Source organism: Bos taurus, chromosome 10 (genome assembly GCF_002263795.3).
Source record: "Bos taurus isolate L1 Dominette 01449 registration number 42190680 breed Hereford chromosome 10, ARS-UCD2.0, whole genome shotgun sequence".
Lineage (NCBI taxonomy): Eukaryota > Metazoa > Chordata > Mammalia > Artiodactyla > Bovidae > Bos > Bos taurus.
The window spans coordinates 55,744,584-55,756,858 of NC_037337.1; the positions used below are offsets into that span (position 1 = coordinate 55,744,584).

The 12,275-nt window shown below is 38.2% G+C and overlaps 1 protein-coding gene across 1 annotated transcript in view; it reads right to left on the bottom strand.

The window, feature by feature from the left end:
- The window catches only part of UNC13C (unc-13 homolog C), a 685,158-nt gene that overhangs the window by 109,046 nt on the left and 563,837 nt on the right, over positions 1–12,275 (bottom strand). Inside the window, 1 exon segment of the mRNA NM_001206460.1 lies at positions 3,930–4,007. Coding sequence (NP_001193389.1) covers positions 3,930–4,007 — 78 coding nt within the window.

The window sequence follows — 12,275 nt, forward strand, 5'->3', positions numbered from 1 at the left end:
AAAATCCTATTCTATTTGGCAAATAGAACAATTATGCCACTTTAAGATTACACTTTTTAAACAGTTAATCATAGAAGAGGGAATATATAGCCACTTTGGGCAATGGAATTTAATACTGTACTTAGTAAACCATTGGAGACTTACTACTAGAATTGATTTACTCTTAGCAATGTGGCATTTTATACTTCAAAATTAACCAAATTCCAATTTTTTTTAAAGATTTACTTTAAGAAAAACAAATTAGTTTGAACTATCCTGTTGTTTCATTGTTTCAAAAGCTAAAACATCTTCTAAGTTTCAAAAATGAAAACAAAAAACAAAAACCCTTTCCAAAACCTTGAATAAATTCTTACTATCGGTAAAGTCCACACTCTGGTATTGAAGGCCCTTAGTTATACAGCTCCAAACCATGTTTTTCTTCTCATCTCCCCCTACTATGTTATGAGGAACTCTCAGCTCCAAGAGGCTTATTCCCCACCAAATGCCTGTGCTTTCCGGGCTTGGTGGCTTGGCTTAGCTTGTGGGCCTGTCACTTGAACCTCTTCTCCTATTTGAGTCACTTCCATCATTCAGATTAGGGCCTTCATTTTCCCAGATTGTATCCTTTTGTCACTTGACATTTGTTTTATTTAACTTCACAACTGAGTTGCTTTTGACTGTCTTGCCAGCTGACCTTAAAAGCACTGTATGTACTGCTGTGTCTTTTTCTGCTTTCTCTTCCAGAATACTGTATAGAGCCTCACACATAATACATGCTTTAAAAATGTTCCTTGACTTCTTTTCAAGGAGGCAGAGATATAACAATAACATAAAGATGTAAAGCTTTGTGAAAGGGCTAGATGTGTCCTCAGAATAGTTGAAATTAATTTATAAGAGAATTCAGCATAATTATGGAATAACTTAACATTTGCTACATGCTGATTCGGAAGAACCAGCATATCAGGGGAAGAAACGAGTCAAAGAAATGAAAATGGATATGCCTTCCAAGGTGCTGGGAAATGAGCCAATAATGAATCAGAGAGAAACCTGCAAAGGACTTCCAGGACATCAGAGAGGTATTAGTGCTCATCAGTGGAAAGATTTTATCATTCTTTTAACCACATTACACACCTTTGAAGAACTTTCTACTTGACTCTTAAAGTGACCACATCCTAACTTGAACTTACAAAAACAATTTAGAACTTCTATTCTCTTAATTTCAGGCACTTAAATATTTTATTTTAATAACACAGATTTATAGATTCTGTTCAGTAAGCTGAATCACAGTATTCTACAAAGTGATTTGATTGTCAGTTGAAAGTCTCTGGCTCCAGGTCTAGTCCTTTCTGTAGCATATATGATCAGATTTTCAGGATTTCAGATTCTTGACCCAGTGTCAACAAACTGAATCAAAAGAGCTTTATCCACTAGGGGACGGGGTCATTGGGTTTTTTTTTTTTTTTTTTCCTTTTTCATTGCAAAGGGGAAAGAATTAAGGAAGAGCACAGCTCTTAATAAGCAGCAGGAAGACTCCATGGGTAAAGGTTGTATCATCCTGCTTTCCATGGTTCTAAGTTATCTGGGTAGACTCTGATTGTTTGATATTAGCATTCAAGCTTATCTCTGTTTTTGATACACATAACAGGACTTTAGTTCTAGCTTTACACATTAAACCAACTCCAAGCCTTTTTAATGAAATAATTTCCAATGGAAAAGAGCTACCGAGAAGCAAATTGAACAAAGACACTTGGGCTCACTTGGCATAGATTGCTATTGATCTGAGTAAGGCTACATATAAAAAAAGAGATGCAGTTATCCAGAGGGAGATAAAAAGAAATATGAGACATTTCTCTTTGATTAAGCTTCCGCTGACCTTGACATGTTCAAATTTCAATTTAATTGAATCAATTTATCAAATCACTACTGAGAATTGAATTACACAACTCTACCTTAAACTTAATCAGGGAACAGCTTTTACTTACTTCTCTAGTAAATGAACAACAAATAAACAACTAAAATACCCACAGTAAAGGGAACATTAGCCTGATTTCACTAGTGGGTTGTATTTTTTAAGATCCCACCAAATCATGTTTCTGAGTAGAAAAAGATTTTTTTAATAAATCAAGTAATTCTGATTTAGATACTATTGCTTTGCTATAATGTGGAATGTGGAAGAATGGATTAAAAACTTGTGACCCATTCCAAATTTAAAATGTCACAGAAGAAAAAAAAATTATTCTGTCACAGATATTTTGTTTAACTGTCATCTTTAATTCTGAGCCCCTGGGAAAGTAAATATCACGGTCATCTCTTAGGTGTCTCTCTTTAAAAGTTTCCAGTGCTATTTTCAGATAAAATGGGAATATTGTCATAAGCATACAGAGAAAACAAAAAATAATTTTCAATGTTCTTGATATTTAAAGATATTTAAAAATTTATATCTGAAACAACAGTGATACTTACACACACAAATGTGCAAAAGCACTTCTTTAATCTATCTTAGCTGAAAGCTTAAACTAAGTAGCTGACTGTTATCCTTTTATGGAAAAGCTAAAATAACACTTGGCATTTAAATGAAAGTCTAAGACTTGTCAAGACATCAGTAATTAGGAAAGAAAAGCATTAAGGAAGGAAAAGTAAGCTTGTGTGCTATCATATTTCAATGATTTTTTTTTCTTTATAAAAATTTCATTTTGAAAAGTATAAAATATAAAGAAAAATACAGAGGATAATATAATGCTGATTTATATTTTTCATATTAAAGATAAAATAAATTATAAATGTCAAACATAAAGTAGAAGTCTGCAAGGGCTTTTTAAAGCTATTTTTCCTTTCTGAATGACAGGAATCGGCCTTGATAATTCATAGCCACCTTTCAAAATCTTCAATTTTTGATACCAAGGAAGTCAGAATCTTTTCTGAAATTATCTGGCACTGTTTTGATTTTCAACATATTACTTTTCAGCTGTATTATAAATTTAACTATAACTAGATGCTTTCAATAAATAAATACTCTATCTTGTCTATTAGAATATTTGTAATCAATGGCAATTAGAAATCACTACTGAGATATCCAGGCATTTCAATAAAATTTCTGGGCAGCATTTTTACTTAAGGGAAAGGAGAATCTTCTGGGACCCTCAAGAACTGTTAGGGCTGACTTATCTTAATGAGCTGTCAGCAAGAGGTCAATGAGGTTTCAGCAAGCATTCTCTTTAAGATTTGCCAGATAGTGGGAACTGATTTTTTGACAAAGGAAAAAACCCTGATTTTTCTCTTAAAAATCTAGTACTGACTTTTAAAATATTTTTTAATGTTTTAAAAAATTCTTATAATGTTACCAACATATTTCTCCTAAAATTATTATGGTGAATAGAAAGATTTTACCTTCCACCATAAAATAACATTGATTGTATTCCAAATTACTTTTGGTTTATTTTACTTCTCTTTATTCCTTTCATTACTCTGTAATATTGGCTTAAATTTTATCAACATTTGTCAATCATCCAAAAAATAAGACGGTAAGTTAATAATTCAGAGTATAGATCAGTATCACTCCTTACTTTAACCATTCTTTCCAATTTATCTGAAAACTAAAAGAATAAATTATACTCATTTTGGTATCGATGCCAAAACTACACTATTTGGTGTGAACATTGAACTTTTTAACTCCTAGGTCCCAGCTCCAGTGTTTACAATGATGTGGGTTTTCAATTGTTTTTACGAGTCTTACTCCTTATTGTCATGGAAAACCACAAGCTGACTGGCACTGAGATGCTCTCAACCTTCCCCTGAATTCTATTTTATACCAGTTCAGGACTACTAGAAAGCTTTCTAACAGTCTCCTGAGATCTCTATTTTTATCATCTATACGAAAACAGAAAGAAAATTGCTTACTTATATCAGTTCTTAATTGAGGACTATTTGAAAATAGAGACATTTTTACTTACCACATTTTCCTTATCACAGTATGAACTGAAATCACTTGATACAATTGCAGCATACTGAAGTAGTACTTTATTGATGGTCTAGGGAAAAAAATTGTGAAATTCATTCAGGTAAGTAAAACTTTATATGTACACATATATCTACATATGTATCTATCCCCACAAACACACACAATCCGGGTTATGTTAATCAGAAAACCTCAAAAGACTTTTTCAGATGAACAAGGGTCAGCAAGTGAGCTCAATTGCTCAGTCATTTCTGACTCTCTGTGATCTCATGGACTGCAGCCCACCAGGCTCCTTTGTCCATGGGATTTCCCAGGCAAGAATACTGGAGTCGGTTGCCATTTCCTTCTCAAGGGGATCTTCCCAACCCAGGGATGGAACTGGAGTCTCTTGCATTAGCAGGCAGATTCTTTTAACCACTGACCTGGGAAGCCAAACAAGGGCCATGCTGCTGCTGCTGCTAAGTCGCTTCAGTCGTGTCCAACTCTGTGCGACCCCATAGACGGCAGCCCACAAGACTCCCCCGTCTCTGGGATTCTCCAGGCAAGAACACTGGAGTGGGTTGCCATTTCCTTCTCCAATGCATGAAAGTGAAAAGTGAAAGTGAAGTTGCTGAGTCTTGTCCGACTCTTAGCGACCCCATGGACTGCGGCCGACCAGGCTCCTCCATCCATGGGATTTTCCAGGCAAAAGTACTGGAGTGGGGTGCCACAAGGGTCATAGTAGTGACTAAATCTACACCTTTGCCAAAAGAAGGATTTCAAACTTATATTTAAATGACAATTTGTAATATTTCTGAGTACATTTGGAAGACAGTCCACACGCATCCATTCTAATACAACCAGCTCCATCACAAAATGATTTATTTCTAACTTAAGACTCAGGAGGTATACTGTTTGGTGGTACCGCCTCTATGCCTGTATACTTATTACCTAATGCCCCCAATGACTTTTTTCTTTTCCTGAATGATTGATACTTTATGCTTTCATTATCTGGCATGATTTCTAGTTGGCATCTCCTCTTCACCCCAACATACCACACACACACACACACACACACACACACACAGCTCTACCATGACAAAATTCCTTGTGGTGGTTCTTTTTTCAACTTTCTACAGTATTCCTGAATTATGAGTAGGGTCAGAACATACCCATATGTGTCACTTAGCAATGAATATTTTCAATGATACAGAGCCTTACTAATAACAAAGAACACCTCTTAAGACCTAAATTTCAGCTTTTGTTGCATCACAGTATCTATTAATTTACCATTAATATAGTAAGTTATTTATTGATGCAATATTTGCTAAAAATACTGCCTAATCTTCCCCTCCTTGGCTTTTTTAATCCTAATTCAACATTTTCCTTCTCTATCTAATAACTCTTACTGAGACTAAGGATGCCCTCTGCTTCCATTAACTATGCAAAAGTAGGGAAAATGAACAAATTTCATTAGTTGCATTTTGTTTTAATTACTTAAACAGATATTGATGTGTTTGTAGGCTACTGCTATTTCTTACAGAGTTTGAATCAAGTCCAAAGTGGACATGATTTTCTTAGAAGAGAGAAAGCAACAAGAGAAGTAAATAGAGATCATCTCTTTTCGTAGAAATGCAAAGACACAAAAGCTTTTTTATGTACATTCTTCTGAATTTTCTTTGTGACTCAAAATCAACTTGGGGAGATAGTCCAAGAAGTTAAGCTGAAGGAGAGATGTATAATTTGCAGACCTGAAGTCACAGAACGTGACTATGAACTCATTTATAGACTTTAAAAATCACAATGAAAACCTGAAACCTGAAATTAGGGCTAACAGGCAGAAAGAAAATCAATAGTTCGTGGAAAGAAAAGAACATTGTTGCTCAGTCATGTCCGACTCTTTGCGACTCTATGGACAGTAGCCTGCCAGGGTCTGCTGTCCTTAGAATTCTCCAGGCAAGAATACTGGAGTGGATTGCCATTCCCTTCTTCAAGGGATCTCCCCAACCCAGGGATAGAACCCAGGTCTCCAGCACTTCAGGCAGATTCTTTACCAACTGAGACACCAAAAGTGAAAACATGTATCAATTTAAATAGAAAACTTGGCTTTGAAAAATATAACATCTTATCAAGAAGTAGACTAACAAATCTAGGAAAACAGGTGGTGGATCAGACTAAAGTATTTTCTAAATGCATCTGTTCAAATTTTATTTTAGACTTCATGTTGAAAATTACTTTGGGGCTTACCTAATGAGTGCTGATTTACTCATGCATATGAACACTACTCTCAGTTTATAGGTTCTTATGACAGTGTCAACTGCAGGAATCAATTCACTATATTACAAAATTAAAAACCAACAGAAGCCTGCCTTTAGGAGCTTGTTGCATCTCAGACTATCATGTGTTCAAGATTTAGTTTGGGCAGGGGAATCCAGACAACTATTTCTGATTATTCTCAGCATCTTCACATGGTCTAATTCTTGCCTCTGCTTCATAGGAATTATGAAGTGATTCACTTGAATTTCAGCTGGGAGACAACTGATCCTAGGATCTCACATCTAATAACCTACAAATGCCAGAGGTTTGCAAGTCAGGATGCTGCTGCTGCTAAGTCGCTTCAGTTGTGTCCGACCCTATGCGGCCCCGTAGACGGCAGCCCACCAGGTTCCCCCGTCCTTGGGATCCTCCAGGCAAGAACACTGGAGTGGGTTGCCATTTCCTGATAGGTTGCATTTAAGGAAAAGGGCTTTGTCATGTACAATGTAGTTTAAGGCCTTGTGCTCATAGAATTGCTGGTACACTGGCTATAACAATATCCACTTATTTGTGAGTATATAAAGTGCACCTAAATGTGTTCATGTACATTTCAGGGGCAACTTCAATGTCATTCTAATTTATTCAACAAAGAAAAATCACTATTAGACATTTCTTAATTAATACTAGTGACTACAGTTGAACCTTGAACAACCAGAGGGTTAGGGACACCAACTCTCTGCACAGTGAAAAACTGACTTGTAGCTTACAGTGAAAGCATTAGTTGCTCAGTCGTGTCCAGCTCCTTGACACCCCATGGACTATAACCTGCCAGGCTCTTCTGTCTATGAAATTCTCCAGGCAAGAATACTGGAGTGGGTAGCCATTCCCTTCTCCAAGGGATCTTCTCAACCCAGGGATCGAACCTGGGTCTTCTGCATTGCAGCAGATCCTTTACTGTCTGAGTCACCTGTTTTCATAGTTCTTCCATATCCCTGGATTCAACTAACCACATATCATATAGTACTGTAAAATTTACTATTTAAAAACTGGACACCCAAAGTTCAAACCCATGTTGTTCAAGGATCTACTGTAGTTAGTTAAGACATATCTATCTGAAGCATTTTTTCCAATATCATCGTAAGCATCACCTAGGAACTTGTTGGAAATAAATAAATTCCTTGATCCAGGACTCCCCTGGTGGCACAGTGGATAGGAGTCCACCTGACAATGTGGGGAACATGGGTTCAACCCCTGGTCTGGGAAGATTCCACATGCAGCAAAGCAACTAAGGCCATGTGCCACAGCTACTGAAGCCCATGTGCCCTAGAATTTGTGCTCCACAACGAGAGAAGCCACTGCAGCAGAGAGGGGCCCCTGCTCACCACAACCAGAGGAAGCCCTTGCAAGGCAACAAGGACCTAGTGAGGTCAAAAAATTAAATCAATTAAAAAAACTTCACTGGTCCAGTCCCAGGTCTATTGAGTCAGCAATTCTGGGGTTTGTTATTGCTTACTCACTAAGTCATGTCCGACGCTTTGTGACCCCATCAACTGTAGCCCACAAGGCTCCTCTGTCCCTGGGATTTCCCAGGCAAGAATACTGGAGTGGGTTGTAGAAGTAGACTAAATATCTTGCCAATACTACCAGGAGGGACATCTAGGAGTATACTCTTACAATCAGGAAGACAAGAACCCTGGACCAAATCCATCTCTGCAGTCACATTTTATGCATGGAGCTTTACAGTATCAGAGCAACATAGAGGACAAGCAGGCTGCAGTATTTGTTAAATGGCACTAGTGATGCCACTTCAGTGCTTCACACAGTGTATTTTAACGTATCCAATAAAACAGAATTCCCTAGGGATGCCTATGTTTGGCTTAATGGATAAACATGAATGGTGAGATTTTGGTCTTCAACTTACTAATTGATTTCTGATAACACTGGAATGTGAAGGTAATACAGATTGGTGGATGAAAGTGTTCCGTTCATATCATTTCTAGTCTTCTCTGCATTGTTTAAACCTTCTGAGCTTGTTTTGTCATATTAAAATTAGGAAAAATAATTGTATGTATCTCTTAAGGCGGTTGTAAAGAATAAGTGAGACAATACATGTAAAGTGATTAGTACATAGTGGTACTCAATGAATTATTATTATTATTTTCAAAATTAGGATTAGGTTCCCAGATCACAAGGAATATGTGTTCTCATTCACCATAATATTGACAACTCTTAGCTAGGAGTGAATTAACATTTGTTGATTTGTTTTTAAGTAGTACTGAAAATATTACTTCACTGTTCTTTTAACTGAAGTACCTATACTTGTCAAGAGCAATAAGACAGCCATAGGAATATTCTTCAACCACATGCCCATTTTCCCATTCATCACAGCTCCTGAATGTACCTGCTATGGAATTTAAAGCATTTGCTTGGTACCTGATTCAGTCTTTTATATGCTTTAGTGAAAATAAATCATGTTTTTAAGATCCAGTTGACAGTGCTAACTCCTCTTAAATGTTTGAAGACATCATTGATGTGTCTTTCCTCCAGGGGATGATTTAAATCAGTCTATGTCCCAGAAAAATAATAGGATTTCAGTATATCTTGATACAAGGATCCCGATCCTAAGAATGATAGGGTTTTCAAGACCAATGGTTACAGCTGATGAAATAAAACAAACTTCAGTAGTATGCAGTTCCTGTGAAATAGCTAATTAGATTAACCACAAAGTCCCATTTTTAAATAATTATGCTAATAAAAGTTTATTTTTCCATGAAGGTTGCCAATTTATATTTTCCTAGAAAATGGTTTTCATTCCTTGTGATAATTCATCTCCCTATGATAGTAGCTGGTTAGTATTGAATGTCCATGGGTTAAAAGTGCCTTTATTTCACTGAAATTATTTTACTGTGCCAATAAAACTCACCTTTCCTCAGTGACACATGCAGCCTAATTCTTTTCCTCTTGCTTTGGACAGTCTTTCCACTCTGGGCTTCTTTGGCCCCATCTTACATAACCTGACTACTCTGTGAATTCTGCTTTTGTAATATGTGCAACTCTTATCTGATCCTGCTTCCACTACAGAGTTTCAGAAATAGCATGTGACATACTTTTAAAAACACTGTCCCTAATGACCCTATTTCATTCTTTTCTTGGCAGTCATCCAAAACACAGCTCGTAGTCAAGAAAAGACTTCGAGAATTTTTTAGAACACTTCTGCAGAATTCACTGCAGATTTCCCCATAGTCGGAAATTGGAATCAGCTGCTAAAGAAAGTTTCAATAAATGATTTTTAACGATTATCTCTAAAAGTAGGAGGTTACCTTAGTCTTCCTACTTAGCAGATATAAAAACTGGAGTTCAAAGTATTTCATGGCAGACAAATATTTTGAAACATTTTAGGCTGACAGCTGCATGTCTGCCTAAAAGCCTTCATGGGCTCCTCATTTTTTACTAAAGAAATTCAGCCACTTTGCCTGCTCTTTAAGACTGTTTACGACACGAGCCTAACATTCCAACTGTAGTTTCACAGCCCTCTATAAATCTTATGCTCTTTCCTTAGTGGGACCTCTCAAGCTAGAAGTCCTGAGTTACAGAATAGCGGAGAATGACAAAGATTCTCTGTTGAGCAAGCTCTGTCCAGGCTCCTCTGAGTCCCCTTCTCAACTGGGCCTTGACCTTGGCTTATAAAGACTTGAACAAGACAGCAGCAAAATTTCTTAGAGTTCAAAGACACACCTCTTGGATGATCCCACATCCCTTAAAGTGCCTGCCTGAAAAAACCCAAGGCTGCCAAAAGATTTACCATTTATTCTAGCCAACACCTGAAGATAGGGTCCTATCTCCGAGCCTCTGTGGAAAGGTAGGGGCCTAACTTCAATAAGTACCAGTTAGCAAACTAGGTTGGAGAAGCCAATGGCACCTCACTCCAGTACTCTTGCCTGGAAAATTCCATGGACAGAGGAGCCTGGTAGGCTGCAGTCCATAGGGTCGCGAAGAGTCAGACACGACTGAGCGACTTCACTTTCACTTTTCACTTTCATGCGTTGGAGAAGGAAATGGCAACCCACTCCAGTGTTCTTGCCTGGAGAATCCCAGGGATGGGGGAGCCTGGTGGGCTGCCATCTATAGGGTCGCACAGAGTTAGACACTACTGAAGTGACATAGCAGCAGCAAACTAGGTGGGCTTCCCATGGATCAATCCCGTCTCCTGCTCTTGAGGCCCTACTTGTGCTCTCCTGATCCTGTATTCTGCCTCTGAAACACCCAGTGATGGCTGTACAATCAAATCAGTCTGTTTTAGTCTGGACTCTCCACCATTGCAGTAGTTTATTACTGATTAAAATCTGTCCTTACCACTTTGACTAGTATATCTGGCTTTGTTTATTTATTTTTTTTTTACCAAAGGCTGAAGTTTGGTGAGCAGGAAGTCAATCTTTGTTGTGTTAAATCATACAGTTTCTTGGTTTACTAGTTCAGTTCAGTAGTTCAGTCATGTCCGACTCTTTGCCACCCCATGAATCACAGTACACCAGGCCTCCCTGTCCATCACCAACTCCTGGAGTTCACTCAAACTCGTGTCCATCGAGTCGGTGATGCCATCCAGCCATCTCGTCCTCTGTCGTCCCCTTTTCCTCCTGCCCCCAGTCCCTCCCAGCATCAGGGTCTTTTCCAATGAGTCAACTCTTCGCATGAGGTGGCCAAAGTATTGGAGTTTCAGCTTCAGCATCAGTCCTTCCAATGAACACCCAGGACTGATCTCCTTTAGAATGGACTGGTTGGATCTCCTTGCAGTCCAAGGAACTCTCAAGAGTCTTCTCCAGCACCACGGTTCAAAAGCATCAGTTCTTCGGGGCTCAGCTTTCTTCACAGTCCAACTCTCACATCCATACATGACTACTGGAAAACCACAGCCTTGACTAGATGGACCTTTGTTGGCAAAGTAATGTCTCTGCTTTTGAATCTGCTATCTAGGTTGGTCATAACTTTCCTTCCAAGGAGTAAGTGTCTTTTAATTTCATGGAAGAAAGTGAAGAGGAACTAAAAAGCCTCTGATGAAAGTAAAAGAGGAGAGTCAAAAAGTTGGCTTAAAGCTCAACATTCAGAAAACGAAGATCATGGCATCTGGTCCCATCACTTCATGGGAAATAGATGGGGGAACAGTGGAAACAGTGTCAGACTTTATTTTTGGGGGCTCCAAAATCACTGCAGATGGTGATTGCAGCCATGAAATTAAAAGACACTTACTCCTTGGAAGGAAAGTTATGACCAACCTAGATAGCATATTCAAAAGCAGAGACATTACTTTGCCAACAAAGGTCCATCTAGTCAAGGCTATGGTTTTTCTAGTGGTCATGTATGGATGTGAGAGTTGGACTATGAAGAAGGCTGAGTGCCAAAGAATTGATGCTTTTGAACTGTGGTGTTGGAGAAGACTCTTGAGAGTCCCTTGGACTGCAAGGAGATCCAACCAGTCCATTCTGAAGGAGATCAGCCCTGGGTGTTCTTTGGAAGGAACGATGCTAAAGCTGAAACTCCAATACTTTGGCCACCTCATGAGAAGAGTTGACTCATTGGAAAAGACTCTGATGCTGGGAGGGATTGGGGGCAGGAGGAGAAGGGGAAGACAGAGGATGAGATGGTTGGATTGCATCACTGACTCAATGCATATGAGTTTAAGTGAACTCCGGGAGTTGGTGATGGACAGGGAGGCCTGGAGTGCTGCAATTCATGGGGTGGCAAAGAGTAGGACACGACTGAGTAACTGAACTGAACTGAGACAATAAGAGGAGGAAGAGGTCTTAAGGGAAGGCTGGTTGCTCAAAATCAACTAACAAAGCCTATTTGTAAAAATCAAGGGAACTGCTCAGACTCACACTATAGTTATTGGCTGATTTGAAATTAGAACTCAATTTTCATTACTCCAAATTCAACATATTTTGTGCTACAGTGTATACTACTAAAAAAAATACTTGCCATTTGAATATGAAATTCCAAGATTTATTTTCTGCTACAAAGCTAAAGTGTAAATTAATTTGGCCACCCATAGTAGTCTCATCAATTACAAATGACTCAGTCATTCATGTGAATAGTAACTTGATTTTTTAGA